Source organism: Narcine bancroftii, chromosome 4 (genome assembly GCF_036971445.1).
Source record: "Narcine bancroftii isolate sNarBan1 chromosome 4, sNarBan1.hap1, whole genome shotgun sequence".
In the NCBI taxonomy this organism is placed as follows: Eukaryota; Metazoa; Chordata; class Chondrichthyes; order Torpediniformes; family Narcinidae; genus Narcine; species Narcine bancroftii.
The window spans coordinates 131,575,164-131,603,048 of NC_091472.1; the positions used below are offsets into that span (position 1 = coordinate 131,575,164).

General features: G+C 44.0%; 1 protein-coding gene across 5 annotated transcripts in view; it reads left to right on the plus strand.

The window, feature by feature from the left end:
• The window catches only part of LOC138761167 (transcriptional activator MN1-like), a 151,007-nt gene that overhangs the window by 25,074 nt on the left and 98,048 nt on the right, over positions 1–27,885 (plus strand). For 3 of the 5 annotated variants that reach the window (XR_011356163.1, XR_011356162.1, XR_011356164.1), the window contains exon 3: positions 1,553–1,640. The exons of 1 other annotated variant lie outside the window; for it this stretch is intronic. Coding sequence is in view for 1 of the 4 variants with exons in the window: in XM_069932876.1 (XP_069788977.1) it covers positions 1,553–1,734 (182 nt within the window). In the remaining 3 variants the exon portion in view is untranslated. Of the gene's footprint in view, positions 1–1,552; positions 2,608–27,885 lie in introns of those variants that run through there. One more of the 5 variants, XM_069932876.1, reaches the window with a different exon arrangement.

Genomic DNA, 27,885 nt, shown 5'->3' on the forward strand with positions numbered 1-27,885 from the left:
CTGTGAGATATTACAACCAAACACAATCTTTGAACCTCCCCCACAAAAGGATGGTCTGACTATTGCATCACTTTTCTTTGCACTCCAATTACTGTGAATATTTATTAACTACCTTAAGTATTTATTATCTTTTAATTTAATTGAATTAATTTGCTATTATAGTTTTCATTTGCTGTGTGGCTGCTGCAGGTAGGAATCTCAGTGCATGTGTGATGACAAACATTATCATTGTGCTGTTCATACGGCAGTGCTGCTTCAAGACACTATTATTTTTTTTAAAAAGGGCTTTTTGGAAATCCAATAGTTGTTATTTGCAATTATTTCCTAAATCAGCAAAATCCAGGGATTGAACTTCTGCCAAGTTTAAAAGTGGGCTTTATTGAGAAACGAACTGAATAGTCATTCAATCTCTTTCACTCTGTGCTCACAACGAGTGGAGTTGAATGCAATGATCACTGTGAACAAAGTAAAATAAGGTGCAATGAACAACAGATGGTAAAGTGACACGATGAATTTTCAACCCAAAAGTTGAGGGAGTTGGACTTTAACAACCTTGTGTGTCTCAGAGTGAAGCTCAGGGTACGGCATGGAAGTGGGGTCAAACATGTTACGATCACTGGAGTGCTGTGGGAAAATCTGTTTCCTCACCTTTCCGAAGCCAGACGTGATGATGTCTACAGGTGTGCAACTCCCAGTTTCCCTTTCTGTTCTGCCCAATCCATATTTCACTGTCTGTTGATCTGTGAATGCTCCAATTATACTATTAAGTTATGAACCAGATAAAATGAGCAATGCCCGCACTGCCCAAGTCCCTTGAAGAGAGCACGTGCTTTGATGTTGCCACTTTTGAAGCATAAACTGTCAGAAAATAGTTCTTCTGTTACTTAGTTTTTTTTAGGTCAGCATCATGTATTCTGTGTAAAAAGGGGGAAACAAAAGACAAATGCTATAACCAACCTGAAGTAGATGTGATGCGTTTTTATTGTCTGATGTGCATGAGAGATCCAAGGGTGACCTCTGTATTGGAACTTTCTTCAGAAGTGGATGCATAGGAAAGTATGGAAGGTGTGATCATGTTCTCGTGCAAACTATTCTCAAGGTGACTACAGCTGAATGACAACCCTCAGTCTTCAATAGAGAATAAATATTGAAGTTTTGCTCCAGAGGAGCCTTCTTAAATTTAGTTGACTCAGAACTATTTTGTCATGTTTAGATTTAACTGTTGGTTCATTCTCTTCAAATAAATTGACCTCATCTCAGTTATTCACAACTAAGAGCAGGTAATGATTCATCTTTTGAATTGTAATTCTAGGGCATATAATTCCTTAATCAGAGATTAGTTCCTTTATATATTTAACCAGTAGGGGAACAGAAAGGTTCTCCAAAACAGTGACTTAACCCCTATGGATTTGTTTTGGATTGAAGAGGGTTTTACTGTTGATCAGAAGAAAAAATGCTCAGTTTGTATTTTTTTTAATTTTGAGAAAGATAAAACGAAAATGAACCTTAAGCAGAAAAACTAAAACTTATTTTGTTTATTAACCCTTTCCAGCCCACGAGCTTTCCCAGAACAAGGCTTCATCAGTCCAGGCTGGCAGCCACTTGCAGTGCCTGTCAGTCCACTGCACAGAAGACCTTACTGACTCTAAGGGCCGGAGCCCCATGCAAACTTGGCGATCTTTGCATTCGGACATCTCTAATCGATTTGGGACATTCGTGGCTGCTTTGACCTGAACAGAGATGAATTTTCTTTCGATTTCTCTTGGTTTTTTTTTGTATTGTTTTCCTCCTCTTGGCTGCTGCAGTGTGACAGACAGACAGAACATCAAAACAAAAAAAAGTTATAGTTACAAAAGGATCTGGGTCCCCTTGTTGGTTTGTCAGTTCATGATCCACAACTCTGACTGAAGGCCTGGAAAGGGTTAATTGCACGCCCACACCACCCAGGCTTTGATACTTGCTTGATACCAGGCCTGTTGGATTGCTCAATAAATGCTGCAGAGACCATTACCAAGCTGATCTGAACAGGATGTTGGTTTGTGGAAGTGCACGACCTTCTTCTCACTGGATTCCTTGCACATGACCTGACTTCTCCCCAACCCAAGACATCAGCCTCCCAGGCAGCAGCAAGACGTTGATGGCAACATTCCTCTCAAACCTCTTCCTCAGGAGTCTAAAGCCCATGGTGTGGAAGCCTCGATCAACATTGGATCGAACGGGGTGGTTGCCTCAGGCAATGCCATGTGGGGAACAGGATGGGTGCAGGTGAAGGGCTGGGATTGTGAATTGAGGTTCAGAGCTTTTGTTTGCTATTTGATGGTTCCCTGATAACTTTAGCCAATAATGGCTCAGTAGTGAATGAGGCACAGAAATCTGGGTGAACAGAAACTCAATCGTTTTACTGAACTGTTAGAATTTACAAATGTCTGGACCATAAAATTAAAAAAAAAATAAACACAGATGGGAGCCTGGTGCTTAAGTCAATATATTCCACCAAGTTATATTCAATTGTAGTGGTCCTGGGCTAATCTAAGCTCAATATGTTTAACTTTCTGCAGCCAAAAATGCATTAAAGAGAAAAAACACACAAAAACATATGTTACTTCCCATGATGTGTGTATGTCTGTGTTTCTTTCACTTGAATGTTTAAAATTCCTTCTCTCTGACAGCTCAGTGACCGTAACATCAAACAAAAGTTTACAGGTTGGGGAGGAATGAACAATCTGGGTGGGTTTCCCATCCGGTCGGTGCCTTGTACACCCATTAGCACCCTGACACTCCCTTGCTCATGTCCAAGGCAGCATTTTATTATGCAAAGGAAAGGATCAGGCACTTGGAGTTGACACAGGGCTCCCCTGATCTCACTGAAGGGCAGAATGACTGCAAGCATCTATTTGTTGCTCCATCCTATTAAGTAAATAAGGAGTCAGAGTGACCTCAGTGTAAGGAGGAAGGGAAGGGCTGTAATCCATGCCAAAATAAAGGGTATGGGAACATATTCTTCCTACCTGGCCTCTCATCTGCTCCATCTTCATGTTCTTTCTTTTCCTAACTTAGAGAGTGGTCCTTTCATCCCATTCCTGGTTCAGTGGGTTACACATATGCTCTAAGGCCTAGTTGCACCTCATTCCAGCTTCATTCACATGACTTGTTCCTGCTGAGGAATTTGACAGTAAAGAGAATGCTAATCGTGGGCGGATGTTGCTAAGGATGGCAGAAAATGTTCTATTCCCCTTTCACTCTCTCCAACTTGGAAACAGTTCAAGAAGATTTAAAAAATAAGATTAAACTTGAGATCAGAAAGACGTATGGTGCATTTGGCTTTGAGGAGAAGGGCTTATTCCCAGCTTCATGCAGCTGTGGCACATGGATGCTTGTCAAATTCACATGAGGAAACATCAAGGCAGATGTGGGCAAGTTACTATAATCTGACAAATGCACTTCCAGGTGAATGTGAAGGATTTACTCTGTATCCAATTCCAAATATCCACTACTCCAACCTTCAGCAACTCCCAATTCTGATTTTAATTTGAAACTCCTATTTGATATGTGAAGCCAGGTGGTTTGATGATGTTCACAGTTTGATGGGATTCACCTCGTGGTGCAACCGCCATAAAATGAAGCTTGCCACATCTGTGCTATCTGGTGACCATCCATTACAAGTGTCTATTTTAAATTGCTGGTTTAATCCTCTCGGCAGTCATAAAGTCATTAGTGAATATTAAAACAGAAATGAGAGAATGCTCAAAGTGGGTTACCTGCACTGGGCCACATAGTTCCAGACAGTCAGACCCCATTGCTGGGATACCCTGAGAGAGCTGTCGTCAGCTGGGAATAAGAGCAGGCTTCCATAATGAGAGAAAGGAGAGTTCCCCAACTTTATTCCCTGCTGAGAAGGGTGTGTACGTACATGCATCAGCTGGAGCTGGGATCGCACTGAGCTCTGACATGTCTCTTCCTGAACTGCTTCAGAATTCATCCATGGGGAATCAGTGGTGCAGCAATGATTCTGCGGGGCTGCTGGTTACAGATGAGAAAGCTGGGGACATACCAAGCTATCACTGGTGAATGGAAACACTGCCCTCATTTGGAGTCTTTGGTTGTGTGGGCAGAAGGTGCACACAGTGCCCTCGGGTCTAAATTACTTGGCTATGGCAGGGTGACAAATTTTATTCAATGCTTTGTTTATGGCTGGAAGTCCTCTCCCTGATTTCACGATCTAGAGGCTTCTGATGTGATCCTGAGGAGAAAGTTGTTTTGAGTTTGCCAGCATTACATGTGAGAGAGTATCGACTGCTGGTTGTTCTTGCCTCTGCACAGTTGGTTCCATTGACTCCAGATGTGTCGACATGGTCAGCGGAGACTGATGGCCCCAATCAAGCTTTGCACCTTGGAATAAAGTTAACTTCTTCCCAACATCACATAACATCAGTTAACTCTCTCTTCTTAAACCTGGAGGTTGTTTTCTTTTTACCATGTGGGCAACTTGTGGGTCATGGATAGATAATTTCTCCAGTAAAGGTAAAGGTTCCATTATTGTCACGACATTTAGAATGTAACATACATGAAATTCTTTAACTTTGTTTTCCGTAAGGTAGACAGAGTTGCCCCTTTGTCAAGCGCCCCTCACAGAAATACACACTACCATAACTCAAAGGGTGAAAATAGAAGTTTACTTTGGTTATATTTCAACTTCCTGTCAGAAATTTTTCCATTAATCAAGAAAAGACCTTAAAATATAATTTAATCTATTGGCACTCCTGAACATTTAACCAATCTGTTTGGCTGCAGCAAATAATAATCTCGGTGCATATGTACCTTTTACAATGTATATGACAATAATTCATCATCATTAATTGTTTCCTGGTTTACACAGACTGGTTAATAGTAACATTTTTTATGGATTGAAAAAAAGATTCTGATGCACAGAATAAGATTTCAGTGTCTGGCTGCCTTTATTTGAGGTAGGTTATTTTTATCTAAAGCTTTTGAATTTTTAGGGTTGTAATTTGTATTTCCAGTCCAGTAATTTGTATTGGTCAATTCAAGTTCATTGTTTGACATCTGGTTAAAATAACAACATCATTAATTAAAACAGGTAAAATGCATAGCTGGTCATGAATTGTCTGTGAAGAGAAAAACAGAGTTAATGTTTTAGACTAATGATCTTTTGTGATCGTCACCTCTCCCTATCTCTCTTCCAAATTTCTAACCTGCTGATGATGTCCAGCATTTTTGATTTAATGTTTTTATTTCAAATTTCTAGCATCTTGCTTTTGAACCTTCTTATGGCCTGTTGGGTAGAAGGCAGATTTAGACAAACTTTCAAAATAGAAACAAATGGCAGGAATCCTAGCCTTTTTGGTGACTTACTTTCATCTTGCATTTTGAAACGATGAAGCAATTCACACACATACACTTTGAGGGGCTGATACAATGCATTTGGGGGTAAGTTCCCATCAAAGAGGCATTTGTTTGAAATGCCTTAGAGTTCAGCTCTACATCTTGTTTTAGGTCTCTTCTTCAGAATGTCCGTTGATTCTCAGACCTACTTTGAAGTTATGAGCAATGACCTTTTATATTAAAGGTGTCTTTACTCAAAGATCTTCCACCTGCTTCAAACTACTGTCATTATGAAACACTGACCTGATCAGCAGTAAAATATACCATCCATTGAATATTTCCTTTATGGCACTGGATCATTGTTCAGCTGCATTGTTGCTGAAACCATCTTGTCCCTGTGATGCAGCGTAACATTGAACTAACAATTGTGTTTCAACGTGGGCTCTGTAATATCTGGTCAAAATGATGACATTTTGGGGGGAATTATTTCCACTTTCTACAATATATTTGCAACACGATGGACTCAGTGATAGTATTTCCCATTGTCTTTTCCGGCATAATGTCATACTAGAAATTGTGAATAGAGGGAGGGCATGAGGTTTGTCTTCCAGGATGGCAGAGCTAGGTCACTTGTAATTCTCTCTGCTTGACAGTCAATTCTACGGTCATAGCAATATTAACTGTGACACTCAAGAGAACTGACCCACTGTTTAGCCAGACAGCTGCTACAAAGTCAGGTACTGATTACTCCATGGCATATCTATTGAACTCTTCCTTCCAGATAACATTCTCAATCCTATGTAAATGTATGCCCAAAATTGCCCACTTTTGGTAAGCTCTATTAAAATCATTGAGCCTGATAAAAGAAGTTTTTGGAATTATTATAATGAAGGTTATTCAACTCCCACTAACCCCCACTTAAAACATTTGGACATGTATTTTAGTTAAAAAAAAATTGGGTTGTTAATCTTTTAAAGATTTGTACGTCTAACGTGCGTCCTGTTAATTTCTCCCAGCTTGTGAGTTCTGTTCAGTGTGATAGAGTTTTATTTCACAATGCAGGCCATTTGCCTTGCCCTGCTTGCTTGCCTTGTTTTGGTGAATGGGACTGCAGCAAACTATTGCAATGCAACTGAGGACTGATACCAAGTGTTACCTGCTCTACAATTCATTTCAAATACATGCTTCTTCACATAGACATTAAGAACAATCATCTCACATTTGACACCTTCCAATGTGGTCCAATTCCTTATGTTAACAATGTAATCACTGGTGTAATTTGTACCTCCCCCCCCCACCCCCCCCCCCCCCCCCCCATTGTAGCTTTGTTCAATCTATAAGTGGTGTTAAATGGTTAAATGGCTGAGATTCTATCCAACATTCAGCATGCAGCTGTATGGTTGCCTGACATTTAATAATGACTGGATATTTCACTTCCTTTGTGAGCCTTGTGATTTTTTTTTTGAGGTGTACTGGTCACGTGCACTAGTTTTGACGGGCAGATATTGAAAAATCCATCACATTCCTTCAACCCTATCTCTTCTCCACTGGCACAAATCTATTGATAACTAGCTCTGGTCGGATAAAATGTTCTCGTGCATATTTTGTTTTACCTCTTGTTTTTTTTTCATCTCACAGCCAAATCCTACACTCTTTTACTCCTCCTTGTCTCATCAATTTCTGTCATTCCCATGCTTAATTTAAGCCTGCATTCTTCCTACTTACGACTAATGATCAACACTTTCTCCAATAATTATTCATCCACAGTGTCTCCATAGTCATTCTGCAATTTATCTTTGACACCCCATTTCTCCCAGACTTATTTGTGATGGTGTTTCAATGAAACCTTCTTGGTGGGTTCCATCTCTGACCCATAAAGTGACCCCCCACACTGTACGAAATGCACATTGTTATTGGTTCATACTCCAGTTTTTCGGAGCCACAAATCTTGATGTCACTTTTGAAGCTTCACAGTTCACATTTTCCTTTTAGTCATGCCACACTTTCGAGACTGTCAATGTTGAGAGGCCCAAGTCCTGTTGTTATTTACAGCCTTTAACGCCTGCCATTCTGGGCTGGGATTCAAACAGTGAGCAAAGAGGTGAAAGGACAGATTGTGTCATCCACTGCAGAACCCGACTGCCATCAGTAAAAACCTGCATTCCCTTTGTATCTGGGCTGGATTCCCATGCAAAAAACAACATGGTAAAAGTGCAGAAACAAACAAACACCATTCTCCATCTGGCATTGAATTACTGTGTGAGAATTGAGATATATGATTGTTGCTAATTTGAACTATTCTCTATATTCAAAATGTAGATTGGGAGGGCAAGGAACAGAATGGCCCATGCAGTGAAACATTACCAGGAATCTACCGCATCATGGATCCATCGTCTTTTGGATAGCCACAATATCCATTCAGATATCAGGGTGGGATAACTTCAGTTCTAGCTGCAGGTTAAAGGTAGTTGCAGATCTAACAATGTAAAGTGATGACTTGCGTTGTTTCCACATATCCTGTTATTGGCATTTTGAAATTTGGAGATTTTGTTTGGCTCTGTCCCTCACACAATGCTGCTTTAATCTCTGCTGACTGATGCCAGCAGTTCCCACGGGGTTTTTTTTTGTGTTTTGTCTCATTCAGTGCAACTGGGAAACAGGAAGAAAAGAGATATGGACTATGTACTGTAGGTACATTTGCCTGACTGTACTCATGTCTAATGTATACATATGTTTTAATGAGACACAAAATAATGAATAAAATATAATGTAAGAGACAACTCTCATCTCCTCTTCTGCACTTTCTTTATTTGACACTCATGGCTTCCTGTGAACTTAATACTAGTTGATTTAAATAAATGGAGCTACTCCATTGGCTCATCAAGAAAAAATGTTTCTTTCTCAGTGGCATCTTCACCAATCAAAATTCATCTGTGCTCTGTCACCTGATGTCACTCAGGGAATCAACAGTGATCTTATATCCTGGACAATGAGAGGGAAGTGGGGGAGGGAAGGCAGGGACAGAGGAATTGCTGAACAATGTACTCCAATAGAATTGTGCACTTACTTTGGGAAATTGAGGGTCAGGATGAATTGGGATAAGGTTCAGTTTCAATTCATGTTGAGGTAGGAGTCACTTTGCAGTTATCTATATTATTCATTCCTGCATTCAGGGGACTACAGGAGGGAGGAAAGCTATTGGTTTAGAGCAGATTTGTTTCACCAAGACAACCAAATCCATCAAATGTTGTCACTGACTGAATGAAAACCCAACAAATGTAGGATAACATTTAAAATGTATTTATATTGTTCTTGATTGTGCTAAAGTCTTTTGGCAGTAAATTACAATGTTGAGTTCAAGGCTGCAGGGTTGTTAGTCTCCCAACAGAAATTTGTGCGTTCAAGTTCCTTCACAGTCGTGAACTCAAAACCAACACTCCCAATCCTGAAGGTGTGCTATTCCTTTGGAGCTGCTGCCTTTCTCTCACTGAGGTTGACATCAAAGATCACATTCCACTGCTTTGAGGATGATTGGGGCAGTTGTCACAGTGTTGCGGGGTAAGCAGGCAGTTGTAGCACCCAGCGGCAATTGAGCTGAGATGGAAACGATCTGCCTTGTATGTATTACTCGGACAATTTCAGATATATGGACATTATCATTCTGATAGTTGTGGAATGTGCACTCGTTACTGGCATTGACAGCACTTTGAAAGCTCTGTATTGTGATGTAGTGAAATTCACTGTATTCGAGTTATAATTGCACAGCAAAGAAACAGTCCCTTCCATTCAGCCTGTCCATGCTGGTCTAGTCCCTAGACCTGAGCTAGTCCCATTAGCCTGTGTTTGGTCCATATTTCCTCTAAATTTTTCCTATCCAGTTACCTGTCTAAATATCTTCTAAATGCTGAAAGTTTACCTGTCTCTATCTCTTCCTCTGGCTGCTTGTTTCATGTACCCACCACCCTCCATGTGAAAAAGGTGGCCCCAGGGGCCTGTTGAACTCTTTCTGCTCTCTCCTTAAACTGATATTCCCTTATTTTAAACTGCCCTACCCTGGAAAAATACTATGACCGTTCATTTTATTAAAAATTTTGAAATTTAGACCAACTGCACGGTAATAGACTGTTCTGGCCTATAAGACCATTCCCCCCTCCCCCCCTCCCAACCAGGTGACCCAGTTAACCTACAATGCTGCATCTAATTGAATGGTGGAAGGAAACTAGAGCATCCAGAAGAACCCCACACAAATATGGGGACAACGTACATACTCCTTACAGACAGAACCGAACGTGGTCACTCATTTCAATTCCCCGCCCCATTCCCTTACTGACATGGTCTCATGCTCTGCCAGATTGAGACTACCTACAAATTGAAGGAACAACATCTCATCTTACAACTGGATGGAATTAACAAAGACTTCTCTGATTTCCATTAAACCTCCTCCTCTTCTTCCCTTGTTGCCTTTCTCTCATCTCTCCCTCTCTCTCTTCCCTCTGTCTCCATTCACAGAGCCAAAATCAATTCTCACTTCTCCTCTTATATCCTATTACCAACTTTTGTTGGTCTGGACTCTTCCTTCTGCCAATATTCAGTGTTTATTCTGACACCCAGCATTTCTGTGTGCTTTTACTATAATCACAGTGTCTACAGACTTTTGTGTTTCACTCTGTTCTTTGGTTATACGTTGAAGAGCTTAGACCCAAAACGATGGTAATATATCTTTATCTTCTATGGATGCTGCAAGACTGGCTGATTTTCTCCAGAATTATTGTGTGTGTTTTAACTACAATCATAGCATCTGCAGACTTTGTTTCAGAACCACATTTGACTACATTTGATCCCGAATCGCTCGTGCTGTAATAGTGTTGTGCTAACTGCTCTATCCAGTGATTTTACTTACCCTCCATAAGATCACACCTTGTCTTCCTATGCTCTGGGTGGGGGGGGGGGGTGGGGGGGGGGGGTGGGGGGGGGGGGAAATACCCCAGTTTCTCCATATAACTGTAGCTGTTCAGTCTCGGCAGAATCCTGTGAATTTTCTCAGCACCCGTTCGAGTTTATACTTCCTCTAGGTAGGTGACTAGAACTATCTACAATACTCTGTGTGGTCTCAGCAAAGTCTTGTGCAATTGAATCTGACATCCTAAATCTTGTAGTCAATGCTCTGACCGATGAAGGCAAGCATGCTAAACGCCATTTTAACCACTCTGTCTACCTTGGATGTTACTTTCAGGGAAATACTGTATGTATTTGATACCCCTTCTTGTTCCACAACAGTCTTCAAGGCCCTGCCATTTATTTTGTTGTCCTGCTTTGATTTAAATTATCAAAGTGAAACACTTTTACCTTAAAATTAAAATATAATATTTAGACAAAGAGCACTGTAATATAGGCCCTTTTGGCACACGAGTCCACACGAGTTGAGCGCTGCACTAACCTTGCCACCCTGTTCAAATTTAATTCCGGCCATCATTCTTTGGGCTTCTTTGCCAGTTGATCTCAATCTTGTAAAAATAGATAAACTTCATCGCTGCCAAATGATAAATCAGTTCTCATTCAAATCATTAATATCTATGAGGACAACAGCTATCCCTGTGGAACTCCATGGAACACAGGTCAATTTGTAAAAGAACCTTCCAATTAGCAAGTCACCCTCAATCCCACATTGTCTAACTTTCCGGATGAGCCCATCCTGGAAGATCTCAACAAAGATCTTGCAGAAATCCATATAGCCCATATCTATTACCCTACACTCTCTGCCTCCTCAAAACAATTCATTACTATTAATGATGCAAAAAGTGCAACTTTCTTCACAGAGGCATTTAGTTTTGTGGTTCTCTGTTTGAATTAGATCATTTGTTGCTTGTCCAGCATCAGCCCTGCCTGGGTGAAATTTCAGGTGGCATTGAACACAGACCTTGACATTATCAGCTCTCACAATCAATGTGTATGCCTGACACCTGGCTGGGCGAACTTGCTCTATGTGCGTCAGAAGCCATTGTTCAAACAGTGTGGTGTGCTTGTTCAGAGAATGGAAGGTCAGTGAAAGGAAAAGGGAATGGTGTGGGTTGGAGGTGGGTAGCAAAACTGGAACCTTGACTCAATGCATGATCAGTCATAGTAAATAATAATGCACTTTATACATAATTGACAAATCAACAACATTCTGGAGTTTTTAACCCATACACTGGGAATGTTCCATTTCCATTTCCATTGGATTTGGTTATAATCTGATATTTTCACTTGCACGTGACTACACCTCTCCTGCTTGGTTTGGGATTCTTTCGTAAAATCATGTTTTACTTTTCCTCACACATGTGAAAGCCTGAATGATTCTGATCATTGAATGATTTGCAGCATTAGGTTGCATCCAATCCCATGCCCACTCTTTTCTGCAATGGGGATCAATCAGGAGGTGGAACAGATTATTGGCGGATAAATAGAAAGAAAGAACATTACAGCACAGTACCAACCCTTTGATCCTCAATGTTGTGCTGACCTATATATTTCTATTTAAAAAAATACACCCTTTCTATCCTATAACCCTCTATTTTTTTTCATTCATGAGTCTGTTTAAGTCTCTTAAATGTTCCAACCTCCACCACCAATCCAGCAAAGCATTCCAAGCACCCACAACTTACCCCTAATGTTGCCCCTTAAGGTCCCTCCCTTAACTTTGCACACATATCCTCTGGTGTTTGCTGATCCTTCCCTAGGAAACAGGGTGCAGACTGTCCACCCTATCTATGCCTCTCATAATTTTGTAGACCTCTATCAAGTTTCCTTTCATCCTTCTACACTCCAAAAAGTCCAAGCTCTTCAAACCTTGCCTCATACGGCTTCTTTCCCAATCCAGGCAACATATTGCTAAATCTTCTCTGCACCCTCTCCATAGCTTCCACACCCTTCCTATAATGAGGTGACCAGAACTGAACACAATATTTCAAGAGTGGTGTCACCAGAGATTTGTAGAGTTGCAGCATGACCTCTCAAATCTTGAACTCAATTCCCCCATTTATGAAGTCCAGCATTCCTTTGACCTTTTTAACTACTCTTGTAAAGTTCTATGAAGTCATCTCTCATCCTCCTTCACTCCAAAGAGAAAAGCCTCTGCTAAACTTGCCTCCTAAGACATTCTCCCATCCTGACAACATCCTGGAAAATCTCTTCTGCATAGCTTCTTCATCCCTCGTGCAATGAAGTGAACAGAGCTGAATACAATATTCCAAGTATGATCTAACCAGAGTTTTATAGAGCTGCAACATTACCTCATGAACTCAGTGGTCTGACTTATGAACACTAGCTATCATAAACCTTCTTAACTACTCTAGCAACCTTGAGCAATCCCAATGTCCCTCTGTACCTCCACATTGTTAAGTAACTGACCATTAGCCCTGAACTCAGCCTTCAGGTTTGACCTTCCAAAATGTATCACCTCGCACTTATCTGGATTGAACTCCATCTGCCACTTTTCTGCCCAACTCTGCATCCTGTCTATAACCTTTAGCAATCTACAACTACCTTCAAAACTATTCGCAACTCCTCCAACCTTAATATCATCATTAAACTTACTGACCTAAGCTTCCACTTCTTCATCTAGGTCATTTATGAAAATCATAAAGGAAGCCAATTGTAGCTCCCAGATCCAACTGTGTTGAGATGGGAGCAACCCAGCTCGAATGGCTCACTGTCCATTGAGAGTCAGTAACTGAGCAGAGAGGAGTGGACCATATGGTTATGGTTTAGATCAAAGGTTCTCAACCTTTTTTCCCCACTCACATACCACCTTAATAATCTCTTACTAATCACAGAACACCTATACCATATGTGTTCTGTGGTTAGTAAGGGATTACTTAAGGCAGTATGCGAGTGGGGAAAAAAAGAAGGTTGAGAACTACCAGTCTTTAAAAGTAAGTGAATATCAGTGTATATGTTTCAATGCTTACTCTTTAAACTTAATGTGAATTACACAAAAATGCTAGAGAAACTCAAAAGTCACACAGCCTTTTTTATACAGCAAAGATAAAGATACAGACACATCACAAATACATTGGGCCTGAGCCCTTCATCAAGGTATGAGCAAAAAGCAGGGTTAGGGGAGGAGCACAGGCCCACAGGCAAGAGGTTATAGGTGGGAGGGCACAAGAGAAAAAAAACTGAGAAATGATAGAGGTGGGGATAACTCTGAATGGAGATGGAAGAGGATGACGAGCTAAAGGAAAAGAGGCAGAGGGATGGGAAGAGAGGGAGACAGGGAATAGCCTAACGGAAACCAGATTAGTCAATGTTAATGCCATCCAGTTGGAGAGTGCCCAGGAAGAATATTAGGCAGCAGTGATTTTTGCCAAAACATTTCCTCCTTCACATGGACAACACAGAATTTGTCTGCTATGTTGTCTTTGTTATAAATAAGTGTTATAAACAACACTACCTGGCTTGCTTGATTGTTATATGGTTGAAATGGCTAGAAATGGGGTAAATTGTAAATTCACTTTAAAAATACAGGTTCAAATTCACTCCAAATCATCCAGACAGACCCTACACTCAGGGAGTGCTGCACTGATGAAGTGATGTGATATTAAACCAAGGGCTAGAATTGTTCTTGTGATTTGGAACACATTTATCCCTCAATCATCAATAACTCAAACAGAGTGAAACACAAAAGTCTGCAGATGCTGTGATTGTAGTAAAAAAAAACACTCCAAAATGCTGAACGAATTCATCCAGTCTTTCAGCATCCATAGGAGACAAAGATATATTGTCGCTGTTTCGGGCTGAGCCCATCTTTAAGGAATAAGCAGAATGAGGGAAAATAAAGAAGGAAATCTAAGAATACAGACAGTGCTGGGGCAGGAGTCCAGACCAACAAAAGGTGTTAATTGGATATGATAAGGGAAGAGATCAGAATTGATTACGTCTGTTCGAAAGGTGGCAGAAAAGAGGAGAGAGACAGACAGAGCTGAGTGGAGATGATGGGCGTGAGTGGGAGGGGTTAAAGAATGTCAGAAAAGACGATATTAATGCCATCCAGAAGATGAGGTGTTACTCCTCCGATTTGCAGATGGTCTCAGTTTGTCAGTGCATGAGACCGTGGACAGACATGTCAGCAAAAAAATGAGATGGGGAATTGAAATGGATGGTCACTGGGAGATCCATGCTATGGCAGTGTATCAAGGTGCTCAACAAAGCGGTCTCCCAGTCTGCACCCTGTCTCTCCAATGTAGCGGAGACCACGTGGGAGCACCGGCTGCAGTAGATGACCCCTGCAGATTCACAAGTGAAATTTTACTTCACTTGGAAGGACAATTTTGGGCCCTGAATGGTGGTGAGGGGGGAGGTGTGGGTGCAAGTGGATCATCTCCTGAGGTCACAGGGATAAGTACTAAGGGGATGATTGATGGAGAAGAATGAGCGAAGGGAGTCACAGAGGGAGTGGTCCCTGTGGAAGGTGGAAAGGGGAGGAGAGGGGAATATGTGTCCAGTGGCGGGATCACATAGTAAGTGGCAGAAATGTCAGAGGATGATGTGGAGGTTGGTGGTGTGGTATGTAAGGATGAGGAATCTTGTCCTTGTGTGTGGGGGTGGAGGGAGCCAGGGCAGATATGCAGGTAATGGAGGATACGCAGGTGAGGGCTAAGTTGATGGTGGTAGAGGGAATGTCACGTTGTTTGAAGAAGGAGGACATCCCTGATGAAATGGTTTGGAAGTCCTCATCCTGGATGCAGAGGCAATGAAGACAGAGGAATTGAGAGAATGAAATGGAATCCTTACAGGGGACAGGGTGTCGAGAAGTGTAGTCGAGGTAGCTGTGGGAGTTGGTGGGTTTGTAGAAGATGTCTGTCGAGAGTTTGTCTTCTGAGATGGAGGGAGATTGAGGAAAGGGAGAGTATTGCTCGTGATGGGCCAAGAAAATTTGAGGTTGGCGTGGAAGTTGGCAGTGAAGTGGATGAAGTTGAAGAGCTCATTATGAGTACATAAGGCAGCACCAAAGTAGTCATCGATGTAGTTGAGGGGCCTTGACTGTAAGGCTCATAGCATGGATTGCTCTATGTAGCTAACAAAAAGGCAGACATAAATGGGTACCCTTGGCTATCCCTCAGATCTGGAGAAAGTGGGATGGGTCAAAGGAGAAATTATTGAGGGTAAAGACAAATTTTGCCAGCCAGAGGATGGTGGTGGTGGAGGGGACTAGTTGGATCTATTGTCCAGAAAGAAGCCTTCTCTGTGGGGAATGGAGGTGTATAGGGATTGGTGAACATGACATGATCGAGTTCAGGGATGGAAGTTGTGGAAGTGATGGAGGGTGTGTGGTGTCCTGATGTAGGTATAGAGAGACTGGAGCACAGGGGACGAAGCAGAGTCAAGGTAAGTAGAGACCAATTTGGAGGGGTAGGAGTACATGGACATGATGGGTCTGCTGGGACAATTAGGATTGTGGATCTTGGATAGGAGGTAGAAACCTCAGGTTATCTCAGGCTATTTATCTTATTGCTGTAAAAACACAATGCTGGAGAAACTCAGCAGGTGAAACAGTATACTTTACATAGCAAAGATAAAGGTACATAACCAAAGTTTTGTGCTTGAGCCCTTTATTAAGGTATGGAAAAATGTTGGTGGACGCCCAAACAAAATGGTGGGGATAGGGGGAGGAGCACAGTCCCAAAGACATGAAGTACTAGGAGGATAAGGGAGGGAGGGCACACCAGCAAGCAGGGGGAGGAGGGATAGCAGTGTCAATAGAGAGGGAAGGGAGTGGAGAGCTGGAGGAAAGAATGGAAGAGAGAACAGAGAGTAGGCTAGCAGAAACCAGAGAAATCAATGTTAATGCCATCTGGATGGAGAGTGCCAAGACGGAAAATCAAGTGCTGTTCCTCCAGTTAATGGGTGGAGTTGGTGGGGTAGTACATGAGGCCATGGGCAGACATGTGAGCATGTAAGTGGGGTGCAGAATTGAAATGGTTGGCTACTGGGAGATCCCTGTGATTGAAGTGGACAGAACAAAGGCGCTCAGCTAAATGATCTCCTAGGCTGCACCCAGTCTCTGTTCCTTCACTTGAACAGACTGTTTGGGGATGAGAATGGTTGTGAGGGAGGAGGTGTGGGCACGTGTGGCACTTCCTGCGATAATAGGGAAAGATGGTGGGGGGTTGATTGGTGGGGAACGAGATGTGGACGAAGGAGTCACGGAGGGAGCGGTCCCTACAGAGGACAGAGGAGAGGAAAGGGGAAGATCTGTCTAGTAGTGGGATCCTGTTTCAAGTGTTGGAAATTACAGAGGATAATGTATTGGATGCAGAGGCTGGTGGGGTGGTAGGTAAGGACAAGGGGAATCCAGTGTCTGTTATGTCTGATGACAGCAGGGTCCTGGGCAGGTGAGCAGGAAATGTGGGTAAGGGCTGAGTTGATGGTGGTGGAGGGGAGGCCATGTTTGTGGAAGAAGGTGGACATTTCAGATGATCTAGACTGGAAGACCTCATCTTGGGAACAAATGCAGCAGAGACAGAAAAATTGCAAGATGGGAATAGAATCATTGCAGGGTATTGGGTGTGAAGATTTGTAGTCGAGGTAGTTGTGGAAGTTAGTGGGCTTGTAAAACGTGTCTGTAGAAAGCTGAAATGGAAACAGAGAGGTAAAAAAGGAAAGAGTGTTGGCGGAGATGGACCAGGTGAATTTGAGATTGGGGTGCAATATGGCAGTGAAATGAATGAAGTCACAGTTGCATGAGGGAGCCCCGAAGTGGTTATCAGAATAGCAAAGGAAGAGTTGTGGGGCCTTGCCTGTGTTGGCTTGCAGCATGAAGTGCTCCATAAAGCCCACAAATAGCTGGGACTCATGTGGATAGTCATGGCTATGGAAGTGGGACGAGTCAAAGGAGAAGTTATTAAGGGTGAGAACATCTTCTGCCAGGCGGAGGAGGGTGGTTGTTGGGGGTAACTGGCTAGGTCTCTTGTCAAGAAAAAAAAGCTTTCATTGCTGTATGTGGGATCTTCCTGTGTGTAAATTGGCTGTCATATTTGCCTTTACAAGACAGTTGGGATGTCCTGAGGATGTGAATGGCAATATTCAAATGACATTCGGAGGTAAAAATTCTTCACCTGCATGATGTGGAAAGCTGGTTTGTTGAACTCTACTTCAGAAATTAAGATCCATCGTCTTCAATCAGCTGCATTCCAGAGTTTCAGGGCATTAGGACTTGTTATTACATCAAGTGTTTTGCAGACACATCAGAGGATGAATGTTTACTATCAGATCTTTAACCCCTTTTAGTGGCTAGAGACCTAGTGGCCATTGTTTGTAATGAAAGGATTATAGTGCAGCTAACTGGATTGCAGTGAAGATTTTGTTTATAGTGGCTGATCTGTTTGCATGTACATCCGATCTGCATCTGTCTCCATCCGATCCCATCCTCTGGCTGTTTTTAATCAGGAGGGATGCAAAGAGTTTGCAGAGTGAACTTGTATTTCAAGGACCCAGATACTGGGTTTGCTGCTCTTATCACAATTTTTCATTTTCCATCTTCAACCTTCGTCATTCCGAAGATGCTCATCAATAAAGAAAGTGACAGCGTTGCTTCACAGAATAGTTTTGGGGGGGGGGATTTATTTTCAGGGAGACGCTGCTGTCTATTTTCTCGCTGGCTGGAGGAACGGGAAGCATACGTTCTATTTTTCCTCTCTTTTTTTGTTTTTTAAAAAAATATTTTGCCCTGCTGCAGTCTGCAGACTCTCATGTGTATCAATAAACCAAGGCAATGCTTCCATAAAACTAATGGCACTCAGGGGACTCCAGGGAAGGACAAGGCAATGAAAGCCTGTTGAACACAATTGTTGGGGTTGATTGTAAACTTTGGTCCCAGGGCTGACTGGAGCAAGTCCTGTTGCTACTTCCATCCTCGGTCCAAACACACCCCAGCTTCAGGTTACTTTCCTTTCACTCATCACAGCATGTGGATGCCAGCATTTATTGTCCATCCACAATTGCTCTTGACAAGAGGAAGCAACTGAGGGTCTTCCAATTTGGTGGTCCTGGAGTCCCATGTAGGGTCAGACTGGGTAAGTTTGGCAAATTCCCTTCTTTGAAAGACTGATGTGTTTTTACAATAATTCATAAAAACTGCTAATTATTTAAGCTTTTATTCCATATTACACCAAATGTGAATTCCCTGCTGAGGTGAAGGGATTGAAAATTGTGTCCTTGAATCAATGGTCCATTCCTGATCCAGTTACTTAACCACATGCCACCATTCTCTGGGTTTGTGAATATGAGGGTATAATCTCCTAGACCGTTAACAGGAGTTCAGGGGTAAATGAGCTAGCCCAGCATGACTCTAAGTTAACCAAGAGCAGGAAATTGAGCACCAAGTGGTGAGAGAGCTAACTTTCACCCACAAAGATAGAGGAGCTTGAGGGTGGGGATGGTGGGAGTGAGAGGGTGAGGGGTGTCTGCATGTTGAAAATCTGGGAGGGAGTAGAGAGCGTCAAGTGTTCATTGTAGTGGGAAAAGGCAAAGTGGTGTAGCAATCCATTCCCAGAACTCTTTTCAGAGATGGGCTTGTTAAGATTTTCTTCCTTTATTCTCACTACTCCAAATAAATGACCATTTATTTTTCACTTTTCCTGCAAGATGCTGGTTAAATCCTTAACTTCCAACGGAAGTGAGAGTCTGGTCATTTTAAAGTTGACTGCTATTGAAAGGGCTGTTTAAGTGGATGCACTTTGCACACATGCCTATGGGGGTGGGAAAGTATTGTGACCCTTTTCCCTCAGGAATGGCCCTGACTGCCCTAATTCAATTCTGGACTCTTGTCCACAAGGGCAGCATGATTGGTATAGCAGTTAGCGCGATGCCTTTACAGCACGATTGGAATAGCAGTTAGCGCGAGGCCTTTTCAGCACGGTTGGTATAGCAGTTAGCGCGATGCCTTTACAGCACAGTTGGTATAGCCGTTAGCGCGATGCCTTTACAGCACGGTTGGTATAGCAGATAGCGCGATGCCTTTACAGCACGGTTGGTATAGCCGTTAGCGCGATGCCTTTACAGCACGGTTGGTATAGCCGTTAGCGCGATGCCTTTACAGCACGGTTGGTATAGCAGTTAGCGCGATGCCTTAACAGCAGGTTGGTATAGCAGTTAGCGCGATGCCTTTACAGCACGGTTGGTATAGCCCTTAGCGCGATGCCTTTACTGCACGGTTGGTATAGCAGTGAGCGCGATGCCTTCACAGCACGGTTGGTATAGCAGTGAGCGCGATGCCTTTTCAGCACGGTTGGTATAGCAGTTAGCGCGATGCCTTTACAGCACGGTTGGTACGGCAGTTAGCGCGATGCCTTTACAGCACGGTTGGTACGGCAGTTAGCGCGATGCCTTTACAGCACGGTTGGTACGGCAGTTAGCGCGATGCTTTTTCAGCACGGTTGGTACGGCAGTTAGCGCGATGCCTTCACAGCACGGTTGGTACGGCAGTGAGCGCGATGCCTTTTCAGCACGGTTGGTACTGCAGTGAGCGCGATACCTTTACAGCACTGTTGGTATAGCAGTTAGCGCGATGCCTTTACAGCACGGTTTGTATCACCGTTAGCGCGATGCCTTTACAGCACTGTTGGTATAGCCGTTAGCGCGATGCCTTTACAGCATGGTTGGTATAGCATTTAGCGCGATGCCTTTACAGCACGGTTGGTATAGCAGTTAGCGCGATGCCTTTACAGCACGTTTGGTATAGCAGTTAGCGCGATGCCTTTTCAGCACGGTTGGTATAGCAGTTAGCGCGATGCCTTTACAGCACGGTTGGTATAGCCGTTAGCGCGATGCCTTTACAGCACGGTTGGTATAGCCGTTAGCGCGATGCCTTTACAGCACGGTTGGTATAGCCGTTAGCGCGATGCCTTTACAGCACGGTTGGTATAGCCGTTAGCGCGATGCCTTTACAGCACGGTTGGTATAGCCGTTAGCGCGATGCCTTTACAGAACGGTTGGTATAGCCGTTAGCGCGATGCCTTTACAGCACGGTTGGTATAGCCGTTAGCGCGATGCCTTTACAGCACGGTTGGTATAGCAGTGAGCGCGATGCCTTTACAGCACGGTTGGTATAGCAGTCAGCGCGATGCCTTTACAGCACAGTTGGTATAGCAGTTAGCGCGATGCCTTTTCAGCACGGTTGGTATAGCAGTTAGCGCGATGCCTTTTCAGCACGGTTGGTATAGCAGTTAGCGCGATGCCTTTTCAGCACGGTTGGTATAGCAGTTAGCGCGATGCCTTTTCAGCACGGTTGGTATAGCAGTTAGCGCGATGCCTTTACAGCACGGTTGGTATAGCAGTTAGCGCGATGCCTTTTCAGCACGGTTGGTATAGCAGTTAGCGCGATGCCTTTTCAGCACGGTTGGTATAGCAGTTAGCGCGATGCCTTTACAGCACGGTTGGTATAGCAGTTAGCGCGATGCCTTTACAGCACGGTTGGGATAGCAGTTAGCGCGATGCCTTTACAGCACGGTTGGTATAGCAGTTAGCGCGATGCCTTTACAGCACGGTTGGTATAGCAGTTAGCGCGATGCCTTTACAGCACGGTTGGTATAGCAGTTAGCGCGATGCCTTTTCAGCACGGTTGGTATAGCAGTTAGCGCGATGCCTTTACAGCACGGTTGGTACAGCAGTTAGCGCGATGCCTTTTCAGCACGGTTGGTATAGCTGTTAGCGCGATGCCTTTACAGTACGGTTGGTATAGCAGTTAGCGCGATGCCTTTACAGCACGGTTGGTATAGCAGTGAGCGCGATGCCTTTACTGCACGGTTGGTATAGCAGTTAGCGCGATGCCTTTACAGCACGGTTGGTATAGCCGTTAGCGCGATGCCTTTACAGCACGGTTGGTATAGCCGTTAGCGCGATGCCTTTACAGCACGGTTGGTATAGCCGTTAGCGCGATGCCTTTACAGCACGGTTGGTATACCAGTTAGCGCGATGCCTTTACAGCACGGTTGGTATAGCAGTTAGCGCGATGCCTTTACAGAACGGTTGGTATAGCAGTTAGCGCGATGCCTTTTCAGCACGGTTGGTATAGCAGTTAGCGCGATGCCTTTACAGCACGGTTGGTATAGCAGTTAGCGCGATGCCTTTACAGCACGGTTGGTATAGCAGTTTGCGCGATGCCTTTTCAGCACGGTTGGTATAGGATTTAGCGCGATGCCTTTTCAGCACGTTTGGTATAGCAGTTAGCGCGATGCCTTTACAGCACGGTTGGTATAGCAGTGAGAGCGATGCCTTTACAGCACGGTTGGTATAGCAGTTAGCGCGATGCCTTTACAGCACGGTTGGTATTGCAGTTAGCGCGATGCCTTTACAGCACGGTTGGTATTGCAGTTAGCGCGATGCCTTTACAGCACGGTTGGTATAGCAGTTAGCGCGATGCCTTTACAGCACGGTTGGTATAGCAGTTAGCGCGATGCCTTTACAGCACGGTTGTATAGCAGTTAGCGCGATGCCTTTACAGCACGGTTGGTATAGCAGTTAGCGCGATGCCTTTACAGAACGGTTGGTATAGCAGTTAGCGCGATGCCTTTTCAGCACGGTTGGTATAGCAGTTAGCGCGATGCCTTTACAGCACGGTTGGTATAGCGGTTAGCGCGATGCCTTTACAGCACGGTTGGTATAGCAGTTTGCGCGATGCCTTTTCAGCACGGTTGGTATAGGATTTAGCGGGATGCCTTTTCAGCACGTTTGGTATAGCAGATAGCGCGATGCCTTTACAGCACGGTTGGTATAGCAGTGAGAGCGATGCCTTTACAGCACGGTTGGTATAGCAGTTAGTGCGATGCCTTTACAGCACGGTTGGTATTGCAGTTAGCGCGATGCCTTTACAGCACGGTTGGTATAGCAGTTAGCGCGATGCCTTTACAGCACGGTTGGTATAGCAGTTAGCGCGATGCCTTTACAGCACGGTTGGTATAGCAGTTAGCGCGATGCCTTTACAGCACGGTTGTATAGCAGTTAGCGCGATGCCTTTACAGCACGGTTGGTATAGCAGTTAGCGCGATGCCTTTACAGCACGGTTGGTATAGCAGTTAGCGCGATGCCTTTTCAGCACGGTTGGTATACCAGTTAGCGCGATGCCTTTACAGTACGGTTGGTATAGCAGTTAGCGCGATGCCTTTTCAGTACGGTTGGTATAGCAGTTAGCGCGATGCCTTTACAGCACGGTTGGTATACCAGTTAGCGCGATGCCTTTACAGCACGGTTGGTATAGCAGTTAGCGCGATGCCTTTACAGCACGGTTGGTATAGCAGTTAGCGCGATGCTTTTACAGCACGGTTGGTATAGCAGTTAGCGCGATGCCTTTACAGCACGGTTGGTATAGCAGTTAGCGCGATGCCTTTACAGCACGGTTGGTATAGCAGTTAGCGCGATGCCTTTACAGCACGGTTGGTATAGCAGTTAGCGCGATGCCTTTTCAGCACGGTTGGTATAGCAGTTAGCGCGATGCCTTTACAGCACGGTTGGTATAGCAGTTAGTGCGATGCCTTTTCAGCACGGTTGGTATAGCAGTTAGCGCGATGCCTTTACAGCACGGTTGGTATAGCAGTTAGCGCGATGCCTTTACAGCACGGTTGGTATAGCAGTGAGCGCTATACCTTTACAGCACGGTTGGTATAGCAGTGAGCGCGATGCCTTTACAGCACGGTTGGTATAGCAGTGAGCGCGATGCCTTTACAGCACGGTTGGTATAGCAGTTAGCGCGATGCCTTTACAGCACGGTTGGTACGGCAGTTAGCGCGATGCCTTTTCAGCACGGTTGGTACGGCAGTTAGCGCGATGCCTTTACAGCACGGTTGGTACAGCAGTTAGCGCGATGCCTTTACAGCACGGTTGGTATAGCCGTTAGCGCGATGCCTTTACAGCACGGTTGGTATAGCCGTTAGCGCGATGCCTTTACAGCACGGTTGGTATAGCCGTTAGCGCGATGCCTTTACAGCACGGTTGGTATAGCCGTTAGCGCGATGCCTTTACAGCACGGTTGGTATAACAGTTAGCGCGATGCCTTAACAGCAGGTTGGTATAGCAGTTAGCGCGATGCCTTTACAGCACGGTTGGTATAGCAGTTAGCGCGATGCCTTTACTGCACGGTTGGTATAGCCTTTAGCGCTATGCCTTTACAGCACGGTTGGTATAGCCGTTAGCGCGATGCCTTTACAGCACGGTTGGTATAACAGTTAGCGCGATGCCTTAACAGCAGGTTGGTATAGCAGTTAGCGCAATGCCTTTACAGCACGGTTGGTATAGCAGTTAGCGCGATGCCTTTACAGCACGGTTGGTATAGCAGTTAGCGCGATGCCTTTACAGCACGGTTGGTATAACAGTTAGCGCGATGCCTTTACGGCATCAGCAATCGGAACCAAGTTTCAAATCCAACACTGTGTGTAGGGAGTTTGTACGTTCTCCTCCTGTCTGTGTAGGTTTTCCCTGGGGAGTCTGGTTTCCTCCCACTGTTAGAAGTGAACTGGAGTTGTAAGTAAATTGGGTGCCACAGACTCATGGGGTAAAATGGCCTGTTACCGTGCTGTATGTCTAAATTTAGAAAAAAACATTATTCCACCATTGGTGATCGTACCATCAACTGCCAAGCTTCCAAACTTCAAAATCTTTTCTTGACCCAATGTGGCCTTTCACCTCTCTTTCCTTTAATACACTCCTCCAAAGCTCTCTCTTTATCTATGCTCCTTCCTTTGTCCTTTCGTTGAAAATGGGTGTAAAACAAGGAGTGTTATCAAAAATAGATGAAAGCTCTCCTGGGGTTTTCCTGACAACAGGTTATAACAGGTTAATGATGCATTTGCTCCTTGCGTGGCCTCTGGAACCACAGATTAGAAATAGGTTGTGTTGTGTGCAAATATCTCAGAGCTTTCATCGGGCCTGCGAACAGTGACCCAGGTGCCAGGGTCGAGCTCAAACAGCAGGAGGACAGCCCAACAGTCTTTTCAGAGGCTAAAGATTTGGGGGATTAAAATCCTGAAAAAGCGACCCCTCAGCTGTTTGTTAATGAGTCTCCAGCCAGCCAGCAAACAAATCTAATCAATAGTTTATTAAAAAAAACACACGCACGCACCCTCAGCACAAGGCTGCCCAAAAAAAAACCCACGCCAGGGGCACTGAGAGCTGAGGCCAAATGCCACACAGACAAAAGGCTTTTCCTCTCAACATTTGTGCAATCTCAACTTTCTCACATATCCCGGCCCTTGAATGTGCTTACTTAGGCTGAGACTCCAGTTTCAGGTTGGGTTCCGTAATGGAAACTTGAATCCAGACAGTTGTTCCTTGAGTCCTTTGTGATGCCACTAAATTTTTGTTCTGTTTGAATGGAGTGGTATTGAAAAGTCATTAAGTAATGATAATTGGCCTAATCAGCAGGCCTTAAGCCAGGGGCTGAGGTGGAAGGCAGAGAAAACTTGTTCTTGATTATGGCCCTTTCCCCAGCCTCTGTTTACAATTCCTTTTCTTAGAATAGGTTAGTGGCAATTGAGAGGGAGCCACCTTCCCCTCCATGCCTGAAAATGAAGCAAGCTGAAGGTTCCCTGGTGTCACCACACAATAAGCACATCGAGTCAGCTGCTCGCTCAGAGTGTCTTTAGGGATGAAATACAGCTTGTGACGGGACAAGTAGCTGTTACTTTGATAATTAAAGGCATTTTATCTTAATTTGACCTGTTAGAAACTGTTCTTTTCATGATTTATGATTACACAGATTAGAATGAGAGAGCCGGTGTAGTAACTGGGCCTAAGTATCTATTCTGATCCACCCCAGTGGACCTATAACATTGTCAAGATAGTTTGCCTTTAGTCTCTTGTCTGTTTGTTTCCAATTGACAACTGCATATCAAACATGATATAGCTTCTCTCATGAGTGATTGTTCAAAAATATGACTTTGTCATCTCACGCAGACTGCTGATTATAAAATAACGGTACAGCAGTCATGTGAAAAAGTGTTTTGAATCAGGGACTTGTAGAGAGATGCGGCATGGGAAAAGGCCCTTCAGCCCACAGAGTCTGTGCTGGCCATTAGCATCCATTTTGAACCAATCCTTCCCTTGTATTCTCTCCACATTCTCAACAGGGTCTTCAAAGAAAGGGATGAGAAAGTAAACAGTATGCAGCACTTACAGATTTGGGGATCCAAAACAAATGGCCTTGTTACTGAAAAGCAGGAAATGTTGGAATTTCTCAGCAGGTGAGGCAGGATTTGTGGAGAAAGATAAATAGGCTTTTACATGTCCTTCAGCAGAACTACTTTACTTGCTTTTGTGATGCTCAAATGTGTGGGAGTTTGAAGGCTGAGAAAGCAGGGTGGGAGCTGGTCAGCTAATTAAAAGGACAGGCATCTGGAAGCTTTCAGCCATGCTTGAGGACTGAACATTAGTGTTCTGCAAAGCATCACCCAATCTACCTGTGGCCTCGGCATTGTGGAGGGTATCTGCCTGTCCCTACCTTCCATCTCTGAATATTGACAAATATTTCATTTCTAACATATATTGAGGATTTTACAAACTGGCACAATTTGTTTGTGGTTGAAACTAGATTTAGGTTTATAAATTTTTGAATGATTATCAGTCCTTGTGAAATGTTATAACTTAATTGAAGCTGGAAAAATGAAGCTGAAAGTGTATAATCTGTTACGTGGGCTCTGCTGAAGTGCCATTAGGTCAACCTCTGGTCTACAGCAGCTCCAGGTCCTGGGACAATGCATCTGATCCTCTGTTTCTTGATATACAATAAAGCTAGGGATAAGAAAATGGCACTTATCCCATCAAAGCTCATCACCCCAGCATGTTACGTTATTTCATATTATCTAGTAATCCGAATGACAGTTAACTTCCCAGCTCCATTGCATACCTTGGGATACTAAATTTTTTTTGCGGGGGAGGGGAGAAATAGTGTCTTGTATTGCACTAGGACACATTACCTTGATATTGGAGCTTTGAAGGCCAACCTGGCTGTTGGAGTGCCAAGTGAAGCTGTGACCTGGATACCATCAGCCAAACTAAGATGTGACATCTCAAGTTCCAAAATTGATATTTTCTTGTGGGGTTTTCATGTTTCCATAACTACAGAAGTGATTAATTGTAGCTTTCTGACAGATTGGTGTTACAAACCTGCAGTTGTGTTTTTTTTTGTGTATTACAATAAATGACGTCAAGCGCTTGACGTCCTGCTTTGCGGAAACTGCCAAAATGTTTGGCCTGGAAGTCAGCCTGAAGAAAACTGAGGTCCTCCATCAGCCAGCTCCCCACCATGACTACCAGCCCCCCCACATCTCCATCGGGCACACAAAACTCAAAACGGTCAACCAGTTTACCTATCTCGGCTGCACCATTTCATCAGATGCAAGGATCGACAATGAGATAGACAACAGACTCGCCAAGGCAAATAGCGCCTTTGGAAGACTACACAAAAGAGTCTGGAAAAACAACCAACTGAAAAACCTCACAAAGATAAGCGAATACAGAGCCGTTGTCATACCCACACTCCTGTTCGGCTCCGAATCATGGGTCCTCTACCGGCACCACCTACGGCTCCTAGAACGCTTCCACCAGCGTTGTCTCCGCTCCATCCTCAACATCCATTGGAGCGCTTACACCCCTAACGTCGAAGTACTCGAGATGGCAGAGGTCGACAGCATCGAGTCCACGCTGCTGAAGATCCAGCTGCGCTGGATGGGTCACGTCTCCAGAATGGAGGACCTTCGCCTTCCCAAGATCGTGTTATATGGCGAGCTCTCCACTGGCCACCGTGACAGAGGTGCACCAAAGAAAAGGTACAAGGACTGCCTAAAGAAATCTCTTGGTGCCTGCCACATTGACCACCGCCAGTGGGCTGATATCGCCTCAAACCGTGCATCTTGGCGCCTCACAGTTTGGCGGGCAGCAACCTCCTTTGAAGAAGACCGCAGAGCCTACCTCACTGACAAAAGGCAAAGGAGGAAAAACCCAACACCCAACCCCAACCAACCAATTTTCCCCTGCAACCGCTGCAATCGTGTCTGCCTGTCCCGCATCGGACTTGTCAGCCACAAACGAGCCTGCAGCTGACGTGGACTTTTTACCCCCTCCATAAATCTTCGTCCGCGAAGCCAAGCCAAAGAAATCAACTGGATGTCAGATAATCTTTTTGTCCAGTGGTGCTTAAAAGAATCAATTCATTGTTGTTGCATCAGTTAATTACATTGCATAAATAGCAAAATGCCTTCAAATAGGATGCATGACATAATGTTCCCAACAACTTGTGCTGTACAATGTAGCCACTGGCTGACTACTGTGTATCATTATTTTCAAGCAAATTGTTATTGTAGATCGCCAAAAACTGGCATGCAGATGGGTGTATCTTGTGAAGTGGTACAACCTTTGGTGAAATTGGGGGTTAACCTTCATTTAGAATAAAGCATAGAGGTTTCATGAGGCAAATCAGTATCAATAAAGTTGAAATGTAAAAGAGACAAAAAAAAAATCCCACTGTTTGAATATTTTAACACAGCAACCTAATATAACAGTCATAGAATAAGAGCA